The sequence below is a fragment of the Hyperolius riggenbachi genome, chromosome 2 (assembly GCF_040937935.1).
Source record: "Hyperolius riggenbachi isolate aHypRig1 chromosome 2, aHypRig1.pri, whole genome shotgun sequence".
NCBI lineage: Eukaryota > Metazoa > Chordata > Amphibia > Anura > Hyperoliidae > Hyperolius > Hyperolius riggenbachi.
In genome coordinates, this window is record NC_090647.1 from 351,360,468 (window position 1) to 351,383,794 (window position 23,327).

The 23,327-nt window shown below is 44.5% G+C and overlaps 1 protein-coding gene across 2 annotated transcripts in view; it reads left to right on the forward strand.

Annotated features, from left to right (window-relative positions):
• Positions 1-322: 322 nt before the first annotated feature.
• Positions 323-23,327, forward strand: part of DSTYK (dual serine/threonine and tyrosine protein kinase) — a 190,245-nt gene continuing 167,240 nt past the window's right edge. For both annotated transcript variants that reach the window (XM_068269583.1, XM_068269584.1), the window contains exon 1: positions 323-646. In XM_068269583.1, the coding sequence (XP_068125684.1) occupies positions 445-646 (202 nt within the window). In that variant the 5' untranslated portion in view covers positions 323-444. The remainder of the gene's footprint in view (positions 647-23,327) is intronic.

The window sequence follows — 23,327 nt, forward strand, 5'->3', positions numbered from 1 at the left end:
TGCACATATTATAGAATGATGCAATGTTAGAAAAAACACTATATACCTGAAAATAAAAATATGAGAATATTTTCTTTGCTGCTAATCTTCTAGTAATTATTCATAGTACACAACCAATTCACTATATCATATATTTTTTTTCGCTTCAGTGTCTCTTTAAACTATGAATGAATAACTAAAAAAAAAAGTCAAATCCTCCCAGCTCATCAACAATCTGCCTAGTTTTCCCTTTAACTGCTATGCACGCATCTTTATTTTTCCCGAACTACATGTCCCGGCGTCCTCAGGAGTTGCCAGCGCATGCGTGCATGGCTGTAGCTGTCCGCCTTTCCCCGGGGCTCTGATGATAAACGCTACATCTCCTACACTGTGCGGCCTGTGGTGCTGGTGCGCACTGGCTGCAGGTTTGTCTGTGCATCGGGAAGAGGAACGAAAGGAGCAGGGATGGAGGAAGGGGATCGCCGGAAGGACTCTCCGGGGGGTTCCCTTCAGCGAGAGCTGGGCCGCGGGTTCTCCTATTACAATAAACACTTGGGAAGACTGCACCAGAACCTGCGGGAAACTAAGAGGTTCTTCCGGGATATTAAGCACACATATAGCGGGGAGCCCGGCGCCCTTGACTTTGACGCTAAAGCTGAAGACCTCGGTAAGGAGATGGTTGGGGTGGGCATAGTGAGAGCTGTGTGTGTGTGTGTGTGTGGGGGGGGGGGGTGTTGCGGGCACAGGTTCTCTTGCCAGAGCTGTCAGGCTGAGCAGTGGTATGCCTGGAAGACTGCAAGTCTGAAAATGTTCATGTGGAGTAAAAACTGCTGCACAAGTGGACCAGATAGTTGATCAAGTCTTTTGACAGGCCGCCCTAAGCAAATGCTCCAATTGTTTTTTTTTTTTTTTTTTGCACTGAGTTTGAATTGGCTATCGCAGTGCATTCATATCTCGATATAAAAGTTGTAATTTGGCACAGCTAAACTGTTGTGTATCTATTATTTGCAATGTACCGGTAGTTTTTAATATTGATAGTGTTAGCTCTGGAAGTCGAGAATAATTTGGTTGATCTCTTTGCTGAAAATGCTTTCAAGTCCAGTGATTTGTAAGGGTGTTTCTATTTCTTCTGTTCTCGTCAGGATTCCCCGATTCTGCCACTAAAGTGGACCCTGACTGTGCTTTTTCTTATAATTGTTAGAACTTGGAAACTTGAACACCAATCCTTTTCATGAGCTCAGTCTATGCAACTTTGAGCAGTAAAAACTTGAGTCATGTGCTTTGGTCAATCTGCTGTATTTTGTCTTGTAAAAGCAGAAGGATGTGATTTATGGAATCTGTGCATCAAGTTTGTAGTGGGATTCTACTGTCCAACATTAAAGATTTTATCTTCTGGTAAATTATTTTTTTTTGTTTTGTTCAATCTCACCAAATCTATGTAGCAGAGGGTAAACTTAGTGAATATTCTTTGAGTCTGTCATAATACATAGAAGTGGTAAGATCAGTCAAGATTGAATAAAAAAAAAAAAAATTGGTCATAATGATCAAATCTGTCAGTGATCGATGCCGCAGCATTGCCATACTATTGATCGTTTTCTGTCCAGATCAGTTAAAATGATCTGGCGTGCTGGAAAGATCTTGGTTGAAAGGGCTTGATTTCCCGTTGACCGATGGAGCCCCTGGTGGTCTTCTCCCAGGTGTACTCCCTGGGCTCGTGGTTAGTGTTCAGGCTCTTTTGTCACCCTGGTGTGGGACTCCTTGCCTCCTTCTGTACCTGCCTTTTATTAATTGCCACCACAAACTCCTAAACTCCACTGACCCCTCCACATCAGAAATCTGTCTGTATTATGTGGGGAAGCCTCGGGGTCCCAATGAGGCGTCCCCGTCCTCTGTAGCCTGGGGAATGCAGCGCTGGCTCCCCCAAAACTTCCTTGACAAACACTGCACAGGCGCGGCAATATTTACCTACCACGAACCTCCGCAGGCGCAGTCATTCGGGGTAAGGATGAGCCCGATCAATACGCTCTCCTGCGCAGGCGCAAAGGACTCGTGTCTGTGCAGTAGAGCGGATACGATCGAGCTCAGCTATTTCTGCCTTAGCCTGAATGAAGAGCTGCTACTGCGCCTGCGCTGGATTGCGGTAGGTAAATATTTACCTCAGCGCAGCGATACTCCCTGAACAGCGGTGGATTGCTGGGACAGAGTAGGTTGGGGAAGCATTGTTAGGATTTTTTTCTTTTCCTCCCTTGGTGAGGTCACTGACATACTACTTTCCCCTTCGATTAAAAGATAGTTTATCTTTCCACCATTTCTTCTCCCATCCTTGAAATCACAATAGACCTAGATAACACTCCAATAACCCCAACTCCTGTTGCCTGCTGTCTGTGGATAATACTTGACTCTTAATGCTAGGAGTAAGCTGTGAGATTTACTGTCAGATCGAATATTTCCGACAGGTCTGATTTTGATTTTTCCATATAAGTAAAGGGAAAATCGATCGGAAATCAGATCAGACCTGTGGGAAATAACCAGAAAGGGGTTTAATTCATGAAACCTAATGAGTTGTTTCCCCTTTCGAGCGCTAATAAACTAGCGTGACTTAATTGCCCTGCTTGGGCACGCTAATGGATCACTACCGCGCGGCTATTGCTTAGTTACGCATGCTGCCAGTAGCACGCGTAGCATGCCTTCCGGGGCAATTAAGTCACGCTAGTACATTATCGCTCAAAAGGATAAATATCTTGTGCTGTTCCAGCGTGTTGGGTTTGAAAACTTAACCCCAATATCTCAAGGTGTGTTCCCAGCATTAGCTTTCATTTAAAGATGGACCTGAGGGGAGGGGGGATATACATACCTGGGGCTTCCTCCAGGCTTATCACTCCCATGCCGTCCTCCTCCTTCATCCGCAACTGGCCCCGGTAAGTTACATAGTTACATAGTTATTTTGGTTGAAAAAAGACATACGTCCATCGAGTTCAACCAGTATAAAGTACAACACCAGCCTGCTCCCTCACATATCCCTGTTGATCCAGAGGAAGGCGAAAAAACCCTTACAAGGCATGGTCCAATTAGCCCCTAAAGGGAAAAATTCCTTCCCGACTCCAGATGGCAATCAGATAAAATCCCTGGATCAACATCATTAGGCATTACCTAGTAATTGTAGCCATGGATGTCTTTCAACGCAAGGAAAGCATCTAAGCCCCCTTTAAATGCAGGTATAGAGTTTGCCATAACGACTTCCTGTGGCAATGCATTCCACATCTTAATCACTCTTACTGTAAAGAACCCTTTCCTAAATAAATGGTTAAAACGTTTTTCCTCCATGCGCAGATCATGTCCTCTAGTCCTTTGAGAAGGCCTAGGGACAAAAAGCTCATCCGCCAAGGTATTATATTGCCCTCTGATGTATTTATACATGTTAATTAGATCCCCTCTAAGGCGTCTTTTCTCTAGACTAAATAAACCCAGTTTATCTAACCTTTCTCGATAAGTGAGACCTTCCATCCCACGCATCAATTTTGTTGCTCGTCTCTGCACCTGCTCTAAAACTGCAATATCTTTTTTGTAATGTGGTGCCCAGAACTGAATTCCATATTCCAGATGTGGCCTTACTAGAGAGTTAAACAGGGGCAATATTATGCTAGCATCTCGAGTTTTTATTTCCCTTTTAATGCATCCCAAAATTTTTTTAGCTGCAGCTGCTTGGCATTGAGTACGATTATTTAACTTGTTGTCAATGAGTACTCCTAAGTCCTTCTCCAAGTTTGATGTCCCCAACTGTATCCCATTTATTTTGTATGGTGCTAGACCATTAGTACGTCCAAAATGCATGACCTTACATTTGTCAACATTGAATTTCATCTGCCATGTATGTGCCCATATAGCCATCCTATCCAGATCCTGTTGCAATATGACACTATCTTCCTGAGAGTTGATGATTCTGCACAATTTTGTATCATCTGCAAAAATAGCAACATTGCTCACTACTGCATCTACTAGGTCATTAATAAATAAATTGAAGAGCACTGGACCCAGAACAGACCCCTGTGGGACCCCACTGCTAACAGTCTCCCATTTTGAGTACGATCAATTGACCACAACTCTTTGTTTTCTGTCCATTAGCCAGTTCCCTATCCATGAACACAGACTCTTCCCCAGTCCTTGCATCCTCAACTTTTGCACCAGACTTTTGTGGGGAACAGTGTCGAAGGCCTTTGCAAAGTCCAAGTATATCACATCTACAGCATTCCCAATATCCATATTAGCATTCACTACCTCATAAAAGCTGAGCATGTTAGTCAAACAGGACCTGTCTTTAGTAAACCCATGTTGATGCTGAGAAATAAGATTATTTTCTACTATGAAGTCATGTATAGTATCTCTTAGTAACCCCTCAAATAGTTTGCATACAACTGATGTTAAACTTACAGGTCTATAATTTCCTGGATCAGATTTTTTGCCCTTCTTAAATAATGGGAAAACGTGGGCTGTACGCCAATCCACTGGGACTTTGCCAGTTGCAAGAGAGTCACAAAAGATAAGATAAAGGGGTTTATCTATAACTGAACTTAATTCCCTTAGGACCCGAGGATGCATGCCATCCGGGCCAGGTGCCTTGTCTATTTTTAATTTATTTAGTCTTGCCTTCACTTCTTCCTGCGTTAAGTATTTAATATTACAGTTAGAAGATTGAGACTCTTCTGCCTCTGTAGTTTGCAACAGTGCTGTTTCTTTTGTGAAGACAGAAGCAAAGAAAGCATTTAATAACTCTGCCTTACCTTGGTCATCCACCATTGAGTTCCCATCCTCATCCTTTAGGAGTCCTATACAGTCAACCTTTCTTTTTTTAGAGTTAATGTGCTTGTAAAACTTTTTTAGGTTAGATTTGATATCCTTAGCGATTTGTTTTTCAGCTTCAATCTTTGCCTGCCTAATTTCTTTTTTACAATTTTTATTGCACTCCTTATAATTGCTTAGTGCAGCCTCGGTCCCCTCCTGTTTTAAGACCTTATAGGCATTCTTTTTCCTCTTCATTTTATCTTTAACCTTTCTATTCATCCATAGAGGCCTTTTTTATTCCTAGACATTTTGTTTCCATATGGGATATACATACTACAGTATTGATTGAGTATAAGTTTAAAAGCTTGCCATTTCCCTTCAGTGTCTTCCCCTTGTAGTACATTATCCCAGTTCACCAAACTTAGTGCCTGCCTAATTTGAGTGAAGTTTGCTTTTCTAAAATTCATAGTTTTAGTGGTCCCGCTGCCCCATGGCCTATCAGTCACCAAATCAAACGTTATCATGTTGTGATCACTATTTCTCAAATGTTCTTGAACCTGCACATTTGATACATTATCTGGCCTATTAGAAATGATCAGATCCAGTAACGCATGCCCCCTAGTTGGTTCAGTTACCATTTGAGTCAAGTAATTGTCCTGTAGTGCTGCCAGAAATCTGCTGCTTTTACCAGAATGGGTAGCCTCAATACTCCAGTCAATGTCTGGAAAGTTGAAGTCGCCCATAACTATAACCTCATTTTTACCTGCAGCTTTTTCAATCTGCTGTAGTAATCGCAGTTCTGCAGCTTCATTAATAAGAGGTGGCCTGTAGCATACCCCAATAAGCAATTGGCAACTTTTATTTCCACCATGAATATTTACCCAAACGGACTCCATCTTCGCAATCTTCCTCCATCTCATCGTTGAGGACAGCTGTAAGAGAATTCTTAACAAAGAGACAAACCCCTCTGGCCGCACGCTCCCCGTCTCGCTCCTGACGCTCAGAGCATTATGTGCCCTACGTAGTAGCACAGCTGGAGCGCACGGCTGGGCCATGCATGTGCAGTTTGCCCTGGACCAGTGGACTTTCTGGGGCCAATTGCAGGCGAACGAGGAGGCGGAGGAGGATGCCATGGAAGCGATAAGCCTGGATGGGGCTGGAGGAAGCCCCAGGTATGTATATCTCAGGTTTACTGAGTTCTTTAAAGGGGAACTGAAGAGAGAGGTATATGGAGGCTGCCATGTTTATTTCCTTTTTAAGCAATACCAGTTGCCTGGCAGCCCTGCTGATCCTCTGCCTCTAATACTATTAGCCATAGCCCCTGAACAAGCATGCATAAGATCAGGTGTTTCAGACTTTAAAGTCAGATCTGACAAGACAAGCTGCATGCTTGTTTCTGGTGTTATTCAGATACTACTGCAGAGTAATAGACCAGCAGGGCTGCCAGGCAACTGGTATTTATTAAAAGGAAATAAATATGGCAGCCTTCGTATACCTCTTACTTCAGTTCCCCTTTAACCTTTTTTATTAAAAATTTTCTTTCACTTACCTGGGATTTGCACCGGTCCCCTGCAAACGTCCCGTTCCAGTCCTCAAGGACCCTCATCCACCAGGAGCGGGCCACTTTCCCTTTCTTTGTTTAACTAACTGACGTGCACCTCCTCACTCCTGCTCGGGTCTCCGGCAGCTTCCTGCGCCGGCACAGTATGGAGTCTTCTCATGCAGGAAGCTCCCGGAGACGGGAATGAGGACACGCATAGCTGCACAGTGGGGTTCGTCTAGTTAGACGAAGAAAGGGAAAGTGACCCACTGGGTGTGTGGGTTGTGTTTTTTTTTTTTTTTTTTTTTTCTTTTGTTTTTTTGTTCTTATCTACCTCCTGAAACTTCCATCTCAACATCCAAAAGAGCATGCTCTTGTCATACCCCATCTTGGCTACTACAGCATCCTACTCTGCAGACTACCAAGAAACAGACTGGTGCCTCTCCAATCCCTACTGATCTCTGCTGCTGGTCTGATCCACCTCTCCTTCCGCTCTTCTGATGTTCCTCCATTGACTGCCATTAGTGGACTTGAATTTTAAAGGTCCGCTCTACTCTAAAAGATATGCAACAGCATAATAACCTTTTAAACAAAAATATTATTTTGTTACTTCTAATACAAATCTTAAAATAAATCTGCACGGTTTCTACTTCCTGATTTATGGAACCAGACCTATTGTTAACCTCCTATACTTTCAAATGAGCTTATCTGCCATCTCTGCAGTGGCAGTCATGTGACACAGGGAGGAGATCAAATTACAACTTGTCATTACTAGACCAGGGCTGGGCAAACTTTAAAGAGAACCTGGTGCGGGGGAGAGTAGATAGGACACAGAGGCATGTTCTCTGCCTCATGACATCCCTGTGTCGTTCGGCGCACCCCCCCCCCCCCCCCCCCCCGAAATCAGCGACCATATTTGCTCTCTGCCTGGCCTTGCTCCCTGCACGCTGAGAGAGAAATCTTTCACCTTCCGTATGTCTGCTTTACCCTGTGCCCAAATCTGTTGGTGGCTGTTTCATAGGTATGCAGCCAGATGCCTTATTACGTGTTTACCTGAACCAAACATTTACTGTTCATATTTATACCAAGGAAATCTTTGATTTCATATTGGTTTTGTCAAAGGCTCTTACATTTTTGGTATCTACCTCTATAAACTATACAATATTTTTAGTGATTTAGACTTCTGATCCCATAAAAACTATAGAATCAAAAATGAAGCTGGTTGTTGTTTGAAGAAAAAAATTAAACCTTTCCTGATCAATATCCAATTTTTGTTTTACTTTAATTCAAAGCCCTTGGGCCAGTTTCCACTAGAAGCAGCATCAGTTTCCGATTCAGAATTGAAAGCGCAAAACGCCGGCCACTACCGCCGGGTTTTGCGGGAGTGATTTTTCTGCAATTTCACATGGAAAAATCACTGGACACTGCAGCAACGCCGGCGATTAACACAAATCGCCCAAGTAAGAACGGGCCCATAGGGTATTAAAGCACTAGCACTTGAGCGGTTTGCAGAGATCGCCGGCAAAACGCTGTAGTGTGAATGGGGCCTTACTGTTTGAAGAATTATTTCTCAAGTCTGTAGAATGCCCTATTCAGAGCAAAAAAAAAAAACAAAAAAAATTGCTAAATAAATAAATAGTATTTTATTGTTTTCAAGAGTCAGTCATCTACGTAACTGGCAAAATTCTAAAATAAAGGATATTTGGCTGAACCCAGTCTCTCCTGCAGGGAAACTGTCTGCCTTCTATAATGAATATCCTAGGGTGAGAGGTTGGCTCAAAGATCACTTTTTTTTGTTGGCAGAAAATAACTGTTCAGTCTCTTTCTCAAGGGAGCCAGCTTGGAGGTTCCCATAGAAGAGTCAGGCTTTATTCTACTATTTTTTTTTTCTTTTTGCATTAAGGGCAAATGCAATATTATACTACCAATATGGGATAATAAATAAAAAATAAATTGCCTCAGATTCCCCTTAAAGAGAAGTACTGTAATCCTTGATGGACTCAACTGTCCTAACAGATGCCTATACTTACTAATTCAAAGGCTGTTTCTAAACTGGTGCCCTAGGCTCTGCAGCCTGAGAGATTTGTGTGTGACACAGAAGCAGAGGATCACTCTGGGCCCTTTTCCACTTGCAATCACTAGCGCTAAACACTAGCGCTTGCGATTCAGCAAAATCCTTTTTTTTCCCAGCGATAGCGTTTGCCATTTTGCTATGCACTGCAGGGCATAGCAAAATCGCAGCAGTAATAGCTCCACCGTGCAATCGTGGTTGTGTAAAAATCGAATCGAGGTAGTGGAAATAACCTACTGCGATTACTATGCTTAGCAAACCCTAGCGATTTTAAAATCGCTAGTGATTTGCGCTTTTGCGATTCAGCAATCGCACTAGTGGAAAAGGGCCCTCTCAGGCCACACCATGAGGCACTTCCCACCCACAAATGACACATCTCTAATGCTGGGAATACACTGTTCGTTTTGAACCGTGTGATCGAGCCGCTGACTGCTCGATAATTTCCAACCTGTCCAATACCCCGCCCCATCGATTCCCTGCTCGATACCGCGGGCAGGACAATAGTAAAAAACGAAAATAAAGATAAAAAGCCGCCCGCGGGGACGAGCGGAAATCGATCCGGGCGCCCACGGGGACGCGCCGGAATCTATCGAGCGGCTCGATACACGGTTCAAAACGAACCGTGTATTCCCAGCATAAGGCCTGGTCCAAGAGCTTTTTGACTGCTAGCAATTTGAAAAGATCTTGCTAATGCATTACTATGGGTGATTAAAACAAAAAAAAAAAATCACATTGCTCAAGTGAGAACAAACTCAGGGCTGACATACACTGCAAGAGCTTTTTTTTAAGCGCTAGTGATTTTGAAAAGCTTTTGCTAATGCAATGCTATGGGTGATTTTTACATCGCTCCAGTGTGAACGCTCACATAGGATAACATTTGCAATAGCTTTTAAAGGGACTCCGAGCACCTCTCATGGGCATGCCTTTAACCTCCCTGGCGTTCTGGACGAGCTAGGCTCTTCCAGAGACGCCGGAGGTCACCACTCAGGCCCCGCTGGGCCGATTTGAATTTTCACGCAGCAAGCACTTTGCTTGCGGCGTGTTGTACCTGATCCCTGCCGCTACCCGCCGCGATACAGGCCCCCCCCCCCCCCCCGAGACCCCGTGCGCTGCCTGGCCAATCAGTGCCAAGCAGCGCTGAGGGGTGGATCGGGACTCCCTGTGACGTCACGACGTTTGTCGCCAAGGCAACGGGGTAAGCCCTCCAGGAAATCCCGTTCAGAACGGGATTTCCGGACGGGTCTTTGCGGCGATCGGCGGGCAGGGAGGGACGCCGCAGGGAGGAATCGTGTAGCTAGGCTAGCTACATGATGAATTTAAAAAAATAAAATAAAAAAAAAAATGTGCAAAAAAACGTTCCCGCGGCCGCAGGGCCGTGGGAATCCGAACGCCAGGCAGGTTAAAGAGGCTCCGACCAGTACTGCAAAGTACTTAAAGGGGAACTGAAGTAAGAGCTATACTGAGGCTGCCATATTTATTTCCTTTTAATCAATACCAGTTGCCTGGCAGCCCTGCTGGTCTATTTCTCTGCAGTAGTATCTGAATAACACCAGAAACAAGCATGCAGCTAGTCTTGTCAGATCTGACTTTAAAGTCTGAAACACCTGATCTGCAGCATGCTTGTTCAGGGGTTATGGCTAATAGTATTAGAGGCAGAGGATCAGCAGGGCAGCCGCGCAACTGGTATTGCTTAAAAGGAAATAAACATGGCAGCCACCATATACCTCTCTCTTCAGTTCCCCTTTAAAGATGCATACCTTTCTGTAGCCTGTGCTTTCCTCTTTCATTTGATGCCTCAATCGCCATTCTACACCAAACAGTTTTTGTTTGATTTTAATATAAAAATCGTGCCTGCCATCTTGGCTATGTTATAACTTCTGGGTCACCCCTGTCTTCTCTGTTAGGGCTGAGACACACCAGAAAAGCTCCCCAAATGCTAGAGGTTTCAAAAGCTCTTCCCAATGTAATGCTATGGTTTTTTTTTTTTTTTTTTTTTGTTTTTTTTTTTTTTACAAAACCTCATCGCTCCAGTGTGCACAGACACATAGAATAACATTAGCAGGAGATTTCAAAAACTCAAACCACTCAGAAAAGCTCCTCTAGTGTGCACCAGGCCTTAGAGAAGTGCATCACTGAATGAAGCAGGAAGAGGAAGTGACACGCATGGCCATTGCAAGAGGCTCCTCCAGAAGGGTCATAGCACGACTTTGTTAGAAGTTGTCTGGCTTAAAGGAATACACATGAGAGGTGCTCGAAGCCCCTTTAAAAGCGCTTAGAAAAGCTCTTGTAGTGTGAACCAACCCTACGGCTGGTTCACACTTGGGAGCTTTTCAACACTTTGCTGATTGCTAGTGATTAGCAAAGCGCTGTAATGTATCCTTATGGTATCATGGTATCATTCTCATTGCAGCGTTTGCGATTGTCATAAATTATAAATTTGCTACATGCAGCATTTTGTAGACCATTTTCCTTTGTGATTCTTTCTATTGGACTGGATTCCAGGGCTATGGAGTCGGTACAAAAATCCTCCGACTCCTCAGTTTAGGATTCCGACTTCTCAACTCCGACTCTAATTTGCATATTACAATCTTGTTGATTGAAAGTATGTAACATGAAATTCATCTCTTAACTGCCAACGCTTAGGAACTTTACAAGACAACTGAAGTGAGGATATGTAGACTGCCATATTTATTCCCTTTCGTCATAGACTAAAACTAGTCCTTGGTAAGAACACTTGAAAAAGGTACAGACCGGAATAAAGACAATCTATCAGGCCCTAGGCAATGTGACTGTGAGTACATGCAAGAGTGATGTGCAGGTGCTCTGCAGGAGAATGAGGCGATTCTTCCTCTATTACACATTGGGCAGCATGGTGGCGTAGTGGTTAGCTCTCTCGCCTTGCAGCACTGGGTCCCTGGTTTGAATCTCAGCCAGGGCACTATCTGCAAAGAGTTTGTATGTTCTCTCCGTGTCTGCGTGGGTTTCCTCCGGGCACTCCGGTTTCCTCCCACATTCCAAAAACATACGGATAAGTTAATTGGCTCCCCCTAAAATTGGCCCTAGACTACAGTACTTACACTACATAATATAGACATATGGCAATGGTAGGGATTAGATTGTGAGCTCCTTTGAGGGACAGTTAGTGACAAGATATATGTATGTATACACTGTACAGCACTGCGTAATATGTCGGCGCTATATAAATACATTATTATTATTATTATTATTATTATTATTATTATTAGTTCATGGACAATCTAAACCAGGTTTATGGGTGATAGACAACACCTCTGTGTTTAATGTGCACAACATTCTCAGTGGATTCCCTGCAGCTCTGTGGGGAGTGCATATATAGAGTATAGTACTACTGTGTAACAAAGTAAACCTGAGACAGATGAAATTAAAGTTTTATACATGCCTGGGGCTTCCTCCAGCCCCCTTCAGGCTAATCAGTCCCTCACTGTCCATCTCCACCACCTGGATCTTCTGCTATGAGTCCATGTACTTGAGCCAGTCTGGCATAGTGCGCATGCACACACTCCGCCTCCGGGAGTGTACTACACCTGCGCAGCACTACACTATTGCCCAGGTGCAGAATGCTGTTGGAGCAGCACGCGGACAGACTGCGCTGACTGGCTGAATTACCGGGACTCATAGCAGAAGATCCGTGTGGTGGAGGAGGACAGTGAGGGACTGATTGGCCTGAAGGGTGCTGGAGGAAGCCCCAGGTATGTATAAAACTCTTCTTTTCTTCAGTCTCAGGTACCCTTTAATTCATAGTCCCCAAACCAAATTTTAGCATATCAAATTATTTGATTTCATGAGCAGAGTGCATACATTTGCATCAACGCAGAATTCTTTCCATCTCGTTCACCGTCTCTATTAGTGACACAGCTACACATCAGGCTTTATTCTTACAGCATAGATGTTGTTTAGTATATATGTTACAGCCAGAACCCGAAGTCTGGCCACTTCGGGTTCTGGCCAGTCAGAATGCGAAGTGGCCACCTGATGCGGCCAATATGCAAAATGCTGCTCCATTTCGGACTTTGGCCAGAACAAGTTCTAACGAAATGTGGCCGGCCAAGTCCTGAAGCTCACCTATTTAAAAGTGTCCCGCTGTCCCCACTCTCCGTGTGTCTGCACTGTAGTTGTCCGTCTGGCCCCTGTTATCCGATGAGCTGTAATGCGCAGCTCAGTTGTCCATGTCTCGCTGTCCCCCGTTCGTCTGCACTTTCCTGTTCCACTTTTCCCTGCTCAGTTCTCCATGCCCCACTAGTCCCGTTCTCCGTTTCGTCTGCGAGGACCCTGGGCTGCCTATATACTGCCTGCATGTTGAGAAGCGGGGGGGGGGGATTGGTGTCCCTGAAATCTGCTGTCCCCGCTCAGCTCTTCACAACGAGGTGACAAAGGTGCAACGAGGTGACTCGGCTCCTCACAACGGCTGTTTTCTCCTCGAACGACCCAAGGCTCCAGGTGACACAGGGTGGACAGAGTGGACAGAGACTAGATGGGGGGGGGGGGGTTGAATTTGAGAGGAGGGTGGGAGTTTATGGATAAAAATGGAAGGGAGGTAATTTTGCATTTTGGCATGAGTTTTAAGAATTGTGGCATATTTTAATAGCTACAGCTTTGTCAATGTTAATAGAAATGCTAATATGTTACGGCCAAAATGGGAATAGAACTGGCCGATTTGACGTTGGCCAAAGTCTAAAATGCTGGGAATTTCTGACTTTGGCCGACTGACTTTGGCCGTTTCTAGAACCGGCCAGCCAATGTCAGCAATTTCCAGCATTTTGGACTTTGGCCGACGTGAAGTTGGCTAGTTCTAGATATGACCGCCCACTTCTCACTTTGTCCGATTTCTGGTTTTGGCCGTAACATATATGAGATTCCTGTTTACACATATATACTGTACAGCCACAATCAGATATGTACTGTATTTTTTGGACTATAAGACGCAGAAATTGGGGGGGAAAAAAATATATTTAACCTGGTGCATCTATAGTGCAGGGGCGCCTTATGGACTTTTACTTCCCAAACTGTCCCTATCTAAGCTACACTGCCCAGCTATACTAACCCTTGCTGCCCTCCCAGCTACTCTCGCTACACTCCCAGCTAAACTCCCACCTATATTACAATACAGTCAGTACAATCACCGCTTGAGAGGTACTTCTCACATCCATTGGCATGCTTCACAAGGTGGTCACTTGCGCGCAGTCCCCAGCTCATCCAGCGCGCGGGAGCCGTTAGTGGGTGGTCATGTGTCTGCTGTTCCCAGATCTTCCAGCGGCTGTTCTTCTAGTGGCAGAGGAGCCATTACCCGGGTTGCCACATGGCGAAGTGCGCGCTGTCCCCATCTCATCCAGTTGGCAGATTGCACGATGCGGGCAGGAGTCGTTACCGGGTGGTCACGTGCATGCTGTCCCCAGAACTTCCAGCAGCAGGTGTTCTTCTAGCGGCACACGCGATGCGGAGGAGCCATTTATCCGGATTGTCACGTGGCACAGTACTCGCTGTCGCCTGCTCATCTGGCAGATCGTGCGATGCGGGCAGTAGCAGTTACCCAGGTTATGTTAAGTGACGCAGTGCACGCTGTCCCCAAGGTCTTCCAGCATGTGCTTAGAGGGACAAGTGATGCGTGCAAGAGCCATTACCGCGACCATGACCTCCACAGGCCCCTGGCAGGACAGCCGCAGCATCCATTTCCAGCCCCGATCTCCTGCCACATTCATCTCCAGCCTGCAGGATGAAAAAGAGGAGCTTCGGCAGCTGACAGCCTGGTCTCTGAAGCTTAGTTGACATGCAGGAGGAGGTCTGGAGCTGGGAGGACAGGGAGATGTCAGCTGTGCGGGGGAGGGGGGGGAGTGCGGATCTCTGCTGCTGGGAAAGAGGCAAGCTGCGGGGAGACTACAAGCAGCTGCCGCTCACTTTTGAATGTATCCGGCGAGCCCTGGACATGTAAGCTTGTGTGTGTGTGTGTGGGGGGATTTATGTGTATTCGGACTATAAGGCACACTAACTTCCCCCCCCCCCCCCCCCCCACACACACACACAATTTTTGGGGGAGAAAAAGTGCGTCTAAGGCCACATACACACATCAGACCATAGTCTTTGGAAAATGAAATCACAGACCAATTTTACCCCCTTCCATGTAGTATGAGAGCCATACCTTCACAGTCTTTTCTATGGAGCTGAACTCCCCATCAGAAAAAAATCTTTGCAAGATGCTGCACACACAGATGCTGTAAAGACACAAAAGATCAGTATCTGCAAAAGATCTGTTCCTGCCAAAGATCTGGTCCTGAAAATTGCATTCATAGTCTGAGATCTGCAGACCATCATACACACCTTGTTTAACTGACATTCATCTGCAGAGCAGACAATCATCTGCAGATCTGAAAATCCATCCTGGTGGATCTGATCTGCAGATGAATGTCTGTTAAACAAGGTGTGTATGATGATCTGCAGATATCATAGACTATGAATGCATTTTGCAGGAACGGATCTTTTGCAGGAACGGATCTTTTGCAGGAACGGATCTTTTGCAGGAACGGATCTTTTGCAGGAACGGATCTTTTGCAGGAACGGATCTTTTGCAGGAACGGATCTTTTGCAGGAACGGATCTTTTGCAGGAACGGATCTTTTGCAGATACTGATCTTTTGTGTCTGTAAAGCATCTATGTGTGCAGCATCTTGCAAAGATTTCTGTCTGATGGGGAGTTCAGCTCCATAGAATAGACTGTGTAGGTATGGCTCTCATACTACATGGAAGGGGGTAAAATTGGTCTGTGATCTTTCATTTTCAAAAGACTATGGTCTGATGTGTGTATGAGCCATTATAGTCCGAAAAATACGGTATATCTAACTTTAAAAATACTGGGACTGCTTTATTGAAGCAGCACAAGTATCTAATTTGGATTGGTTTATTTCATTTTTGTGGACTAAGCACAGCTATTACTGTATGTATAAATTATTTGACTAGTATCTGAGAAATAATTTTATCATCTTTTCTATTTTAATTACAGTTTAAATTCATTAGGAGTCGGTGCATTTTTCCCCTCCACTCCACAGCCCTGCTCAAATCGTTGTAAAAATTCAAAATTTTGTGCCGTAAAATCGCGATTTGCATTCTGTGTGAACAAGCCCTTAGCCATCTTTGTAAAGGCAGAAAGTGATTATAGCTAACCAACAAAACCTGCATTTTATGGCACAAGTGGCCAGTTTTTTAGAACTAGTCCCCCAAACTACTGTTATAACTTTTGCTTCCTCTGCTGATGACGTGGGTTTTGTTTTTACATTGGAGGTCTGCGTTGAATGTTAAAATGTCCTTTTTTTTTCACAATGCTAGTCATAATAAAGTACTTCTCTGCCATAAGAATAAAGTACAGTGCATGGCTGTTACTAGTGTAAAGCTGAGCTGTTATGCAACCTTACATTTTATAAGCCATTTTTATATTATTTTATCTGTAACATGGAAATACATTAATTTTGAGTGTTAAAACATCTAACTATTGTCTATAGGACCAGTTCCATTTTGGATTGAAATTCACTTGGCTCATAAAAATTTACATTGACCTAATGCAAGCTTAGTGTTTTACATAATTTATTCAAGATTATAACATCTATATTTTACATATACATTCCCTGTAGGGGTGTTGTGTATTGCCAGCAAATCAGATGGGACAAGGTGGAGTTAGGCTGGTTTCACACTGTTAGCATTTCATAATGTATGTGAACTGCAACACACTGTGTGTATTATACCATACAAGTTACTGCAAAGCCTGTATGCATAAAGTTAGTATAACTTGATCCGTTACAATGCAGAGATGTAAACAGACCCATAGAATTAGACTGGCAGTGTGTTGACATGAAGTATTATTTTGCAAAGTAATGGATGCTGTGTGAAAGGACCCTTAGGCCTCTTTCTGGGCACACCAGAAGATCTTGTCTGAGCGCTTTGTGATTTTAAAAGCTCCTCCTAATGTTATTCTATGTGTGTGCGCACAATGGAGCGATGTGATTTTTGTAAACCCAGCCCTCAGACAGGAGGCTGAACTGCACTAGTTGCCAAGCAGTTCAGTCTCCTCGTTTGCCGCTTTAAGTGCATCAGTAGTAACACCACGCATGTCAAGTGCAGACTCAAGGCAGTGATACACGGTGGCAAGACCAGGGCTCAGGGCTGAGACACACCAGAAAAGCTCCCCAAACGCTAGAGGTTTCAAAAGCTCTTTCCAATGTAATGCTATGGTTTTTTTTTTTTTTTTTACAAAACCTCATCGCTCCAGTATGCATAGACACACAGGATAACATTAGCAGGAGGTTTCAAAAACTTAACTCTCTCAGAAAAACTCCTCTGGTGTGCACCAGGCCTCAGATCTGATTCCATGGGAAGCCGCCTGTTGAGATCCCGAGCACTAACAAGGGCCTGGCCAGTGCAGGAGAGTAGCTGACAGGCGGTGGATTCACCCTATGTCAGCTGCTTGTGTGAAAGAAGCCTTATAATGAAAGATTCTCCTAAACCCCCCCCCCCCCCCCCCCCCATATAAAGCCTGCATGCAGTGAGTTAGGGCCCGTTTCCACTAGAGCGAATCTGCATGCGTTTCCTGCATGTAGTTTCGCATAGACAATACAAGTGGATGGGACTGTTTCCACTTGTCAGGATTTCTGAGCGTTTTTCTGTGCAGAAAAAATCTGCACGGCAGATCCCTCAGAATTCTCACACTGTGCGATTCGCATACAGTGTATTTAATAGGAAATTTGCATGTGTTTTCATATGCGAATTTTACCACAAATTCGTGGGCGTTTTCGCATAAAATCATTGTAAAAGTACACAGGCACTGACACGGTTCAATTCGCATACTCATTAACATATGCAAAAACGCCAGAGAACTCGGGGTAAAATTCACATCCGCGTGCGAATTTGTTTTTGGTGACTAATTTGCCCTGCACAAGTGGAAACGGGCCCTAGAATAATGTAATCCGTTATCACACAGTGTTGTGAACAGACCCATACAATTGTATGGGCAGTGACTTGACATCTGAATTATTCTGCAACACAACTGAGCACTGTGGACTAGCTCTTAGTGAAAAAAATCAAAGGATATTATCGAAGAAACTTAGATGTGTTGTACAATTTTCGTAGTTCACAGAAAACCTTGAAGAGAATCTGTATTGTTATAATCACACAAAAGTAAACATACCAGTGTGTTAGGGGACATCTCCTATTACCCTCTGTCACAATTTTGCCGCTCCCCGCCGCATTAAAAGTAGTCAAAAACCGTTTTAAAAAGTTTGTAAACAAACAAAACGGCCACCAAAACAGGAAGTAGGTTGATGTACAGCATGTCCACACATAGAAAATACATCCATACACAAGCAGGCTGTATACAGCCTTCCTTTTGAATCTCAAGAGATCATTTGTGTGTTTCTTTCCCCTGCAGCTCACTGGAGTTACAAGCTGATTGTTTGAGTATGTACTCTGACTGTCTGTTTCTTCTTGCAGACAGCTCTGCCTGGTTCTTGCAGACAGCTCTGCAGTATGTGACTCATCAGTATGTGAACAGAGGATTTATCCAGCTTGTAAAAGATAAGCGAGCAGAGAAAAGTCGGCTAATGTAAAGCACGCACGTTGGCAGCCTTCCAGACACAGGAGGACAAGTCCGACAGGGGAAAGATAAGCTGATTTATTACAGAGACAGTGATAGTAGAAAGTGCTGCAGTAAGCCAGAGCACATTATAATAGGTTTAGGAACCTGTAGGATGGTAGAAAACACAATGACATTTTTGTTACAGAGTCCCTTTAAGTTCACTGAAAAATCAAGTTTTTGGTAGAGACCTTTTATAACCGTTATACTTCCTGTCCCTTTTAGGGTTCTTTAAAGGGGTACTGTGGATTGCTGGAAAAAACAAAAACTGACACTTACCTGGGGCTTCTATCAGCCCCCTGTAGCTGTCACGTCCCGCACCGTCCTCGGATCACTCGTTCCCTGCCGCCGGTCCAGGTCTAATGCTACTGCGCGGCCAAGGTCTCGCGCATGCTCGTTCCTGTCTCCAGGAGCTTACTGCGCAGGTGTAGTATAAGAAAACTTTGTACTGCGCAGTAAGCTCCTCGAGACGCGAGCGGAAGCACGCACTATTCGTCTTGTTAGACAAATAATTGACTGATGCTGGCGGCGGGGAACAGGTGAACTGAGGATGGTGCGGGACATGACCAGCTACAGGGGGCTGATAGAAGCCCCAGGTAATTGTCAGTTTCTGTTTTTTGCAGCACTCCGCAGAACCTCTTTAAAGGGAAGGTCCAAGCAAAAAAAAAAAAAAAAGAGTTTCACTTACCTGGGGCTTCTACCAGCCCCATGCAGCCATCCTGTGTCCTCGTAGTCACTCACTGCTGCTTCAGTCCCCCGCTGGCAGCTTTCTGACCTCGGAGGTCAGGGCCAAATTGCGTACATTTTTACATATTCCCGCTAGTGCAGGAACATTAAAACATACATTTTTACAAGTTAGTGGTGCAACGCGTAAGTTTTTGTTCCTGCACTAGCTGGAATGCGTAAAAATGTATGCAATGTGGCCCTGACCTCCGAGGTCAGAAAGCTCCCAGCGGGGGACTGGAGCAGCAGTGAGTGACTACGAGGGCACAGGATGGCTCCATGGGGCTGGTAGAAGCCCTAGGTAAGTGAAACTCCATTTTTTTTTTTTTTTTTGTTCGGACCTTCCCTTTAACACAGGTGGTTAAAGGACACCCGAGGCAAAAATAAACAAATTAAACAATTATATCTATCCTCTTTCTTCTCCTAAAAATTACTTTTGAAGATATTCCAGTTTTACTTAGATTACAAAGCAATTGAATGGCACTTGTTCAGCAGCTGCACCAGGCAGTGTATATACGTAATTCAGCCATCTTTGCGAGTTGGCCTTTAAAAGTGCACCGGAGGTGAGGAAACGTTATCTTGCGTTTGGGGCCATGTTCTGCACAGATGCCTTACTTGTCTAAAACTAGCAATACCTCTTTTGCTATGCTGGGGACAGGAGCCTATATAGCTCAGCCTATATTGCTGAACTTGTGAACTCAAAATTTACGATACCTCTGTGTCCGTCCAACTCCCAGGTCTGTGAGCAGGGAGTAAACCAGGATCCTTATCTCTGCTAACAACCTCTCACCCCATTAAGATGTTCTGTTTTACTTAAAGAAAACCTGTACTGAAAATAAAAGTCAAAATAAGCATACATAAGTCATACTTACCTTCCATATAGTCTACTCCTCAGTGTCTTTCTCCTGTCCTGCGTCCTGTTTGTTCACTATGATCAAGGGAATTTTCCATCCTCCATTTTGAAAATAGCCATTACCCCATAACAGCTTTCTGGTCAGCACACAGTTAAACTGTAACATCGCCCACTTGAGCCATAGGGAAACATGAACATTAACTGGTACATCAGTTTTCCTCTCAGCTATAACTGACAGCAACTGATATTTTACTGACAGCAACTGATATATTTCAGATCTGACAAAATATTGTCAGAACTGGATGGGATTATTGTCAGAAGAAAATGGTGAGCTTCTGAAAGGAACTGATGGCAAGGTAACTCTGTAATGTTCACTTGAAGTTACCTCATGTGTTTATTTTAAATATTTTTACTCAGTACAGGTTCTCTTTAAGGCATCTCAATGACATGTATTTATGCTTGAAAAAAAAAAATCTGTTTTCCCTTTTGATGATGCATGTATATAGCTGTCTGTACCACCAGCCTGCAAACTAACAGGATGTAATTCGACAAAGGCTGCAAGGCCGAAAGCTTTCTTATTCATTTTTAGTTAGCCAATAAATGGTATCATCCTGATTTAAAAGTTCTTGCTTTTACTGATGGCTAACACGGTACAATACCTTACTGCTACTACGAGAGATAACCTGCTCTGCAGCACACAACAGAGTAGGGTTGCAACGGTATGAAATTCCACGATATGATAACCGTCTAAAAAAAAACAAAAAAAAAAAAACACGGTATTATACAAATATTTGGACCCAGAGCCCCTCCCTTACATAAAATAATGTGCCCCCACCTCAGTGTGGACTGCCTCACTCCCTCGGCATACATATGATTAAGACGCCGGGAGGTGTGCGGTGCCAGGTTAAACTGTAAAAAGGCTCACCCAGCTCCTGCAAAAGTCCTGGTGGTGGGAAAGATAGGTGTAGCCAGTAATAGGTGGCCGCAGCATAGGTAGCCAGGGGTAGGTGTAGCCAGTAGTAGGTGGCTGCAGCATAGGTAGCCAGGGATAGGTGTAGCCAGTAGTAGGTGGCTGCAGCATAGGTAGCTAGTAGTAGGTGGCCGCAGTATAGAGAGCCGGGGGGGGGGGGGGTGCAGTGGCGGGGTACAAATACTAACTTGCCGGGTCCTGCACGTTGTGCTGGCTTTATTCTTCCTGTTCTCGCTTATCTCCTTGTAATAGTGCCCAGGGGGTGCTGTTTCAGGGAAATGGGATGCAAGAACAGGAAGTAAAATGAAGCCGTTCGTGCGCTCGCCGATGCGTCACATCCCCGGCCTATTTGTCGCCCTGCCCCGCAAAAACTGGAAAAATGAGATTGTGCATGGTATGATTACCATGCACAATCAAACCGTGGTATACCGTCACACCGTGGCAACCCTGCAACCGAGCAGCTTCTGGGGAAAAGGGTGAGTAGATGAACAATGTGGTTGGTCAGTCAGGTGTTGGATGCTGCTAAAGATTGAGGCTTCTTGTACATACACTTTTTTTATTTTTTATTTATTTATTTTTTTTGCCTGGGGTGGGGTTTGCCAACAGCTGCCTTGGCCATGTTTAATTAAACATGTGTACTTGCTTGAGGAAGCAGAGCACTTTCTCCTTGATCACTGTGTTGGAGTTCTAGGGAAAATACCATTGCTGGTAGAGCAACCATTCTTCCTCTAGCCCTCTTAATTGACGCATTATCTTTACTTTCCAATTCTTCTTGTTAACGCTAACCATTCTATACCCTTTCTCTGAACTTCAAGTGTACCTGTAGCAAAACGCGCAAAGAAAGTACAAAATATAGTTACTTACCATAGTAAGTCTAAGCCTCTGGATTGGCTCAGCTCCCCAATCGTTTGGGCGCTGCTATAAGCCTTATTGAGAGTTACAACTATAGTGCCACTCGACTAATTTGGGCGCCAGCAAAAAAACTGGCTCCCATGCTGACTGCCCCAGGAAAGGAAGACCAAGAGTCACCTCTGCTGCGGAGGATAAGTTCATCCGAGTCACCAGCCTCAGAAATCGCAGGTTAACAGCAGCTCAGATTAGAGACCAGGTCAATGCCACACAGAGTTCTAGCAGCAGACACATCTCGAGAACTGTTAAGAGGAAACTGTGTGAATCAGGCCTTCATGGTAGAATATCTGCTAGGAAACCACTGCTAAGGACAGGCAACAAGCAGAAGAGACTTGTTTGGGCTAAAGAACACAAGGAATGGACATTAGACCAGTGGAAATCTGTGCTTTGGTCTGAGTCCAAATTTGAGATCTTTGGTTCCAACCACTGTCTTTGTGTGTCGTAGAAAAGGTGAACGGATGGACTGTACATACCTGGTTCCCACCGTGAAGCATGGAGGAGGTGTGATGGTGTGGGGGTGCTTTGCTGGTCACACAGTTGGGGATTTATTCAAAACTGAAGGCAAACTGAACCAGCATGGCTACCACAGCATCTTGCAGCGCCATGCTATTCCATCCGGTTTGCATTTAGTTGGACCATCATTATTTTTTCAACAGGACAATGACCCCAAACGCACCTCCAGGCTGTGTAAGGGCTATTTGACCAGGACGGAGAGTGATGGGGTGCTGCGCCAGATGACCTGGCGTCCAGTCACCAGACCTGAACCCAATCGAGATGGTTTGGGGTGAGCTGGACCCAGGCCCGGATTAACCTCACAAGAGCCTATGGGCACAGATGTCCTGGCACCCTAGATTTGCCCTCCCCGAACCTACAAACCCCTGCCTAACCGCACCACAAGTGTGCTGGCTGTCTCAGTTGCCTCTTCTCCCTTACTTCCCTTGCCCGTCATTGGTAACAGGTGCCCCTTAGTATTAGGTAGCCAGAAGTACCCTCAGTATTAAAGGGACTCCGAGCAGTGCAGAAACTACAGTAAGATGCATACCATTTTGAAGCTCTTTCTCCTCTTTCCAACGATATATAAACCGCCGCCCTACGCCTTTTAGTTTTCGCTATTTTTGCGAATTTGATCGATCGTGGGCGCCGCAATTTCGAACGTAAAAATACCAAACTAAAAGGCGTAGGGCGGCGGTTTATGTGTCGTTGGAAAGAGGAAAAAGAGAGCTTCAAAATGGTATGCATCTTTCCATAGTTGCTTGTATTACACAAGTCGTACTGTGTAATACAAGTAACTATGGAAAGATGCATACCATTTTGAAGCTCTTTCTCCTCTTTTCAACGACACATAAACCGCCGCCCTACGCCTTTTAGTTTTCGTTATTTTCGCGATCGAAATTGAGTTTTCTGCCGATTTCGATCGCGAAAATAGCAAACTAAAGGGCGTAGGGTGGCGGTTTATATATTGTTTGAAAGAGGAGAAAGAGAGCTTCAAAATGGTATGCATCTTTCCATAGTTACTGCACTGCTCGGAGTCCCTTTAAGTAGCTGGTGGGGCCCCCGAGTATTAAGGTGCCCATACACTCGTCAGATTGGCAGCAGATAGATAAGAAATGCATCTGATGATCTATCTGATGCGTTTTTAGAACATTTTTTTACCAGGATAGAATTCCAATAGATTTCAGTTTGAAATCTATTGAAATTCGATCTGATGGCATTTTTTTGCCATCAGATTTCCATTAAGGCCAATGCAAACTGATAAGCAATCTCATCAGATCGACCTAAATTTTCCACCCTGCAAGTTCGATGGAAATCGATCGAAATCGGCCGTCGATCGGTCGATTGGCCAACCGATTTGCGA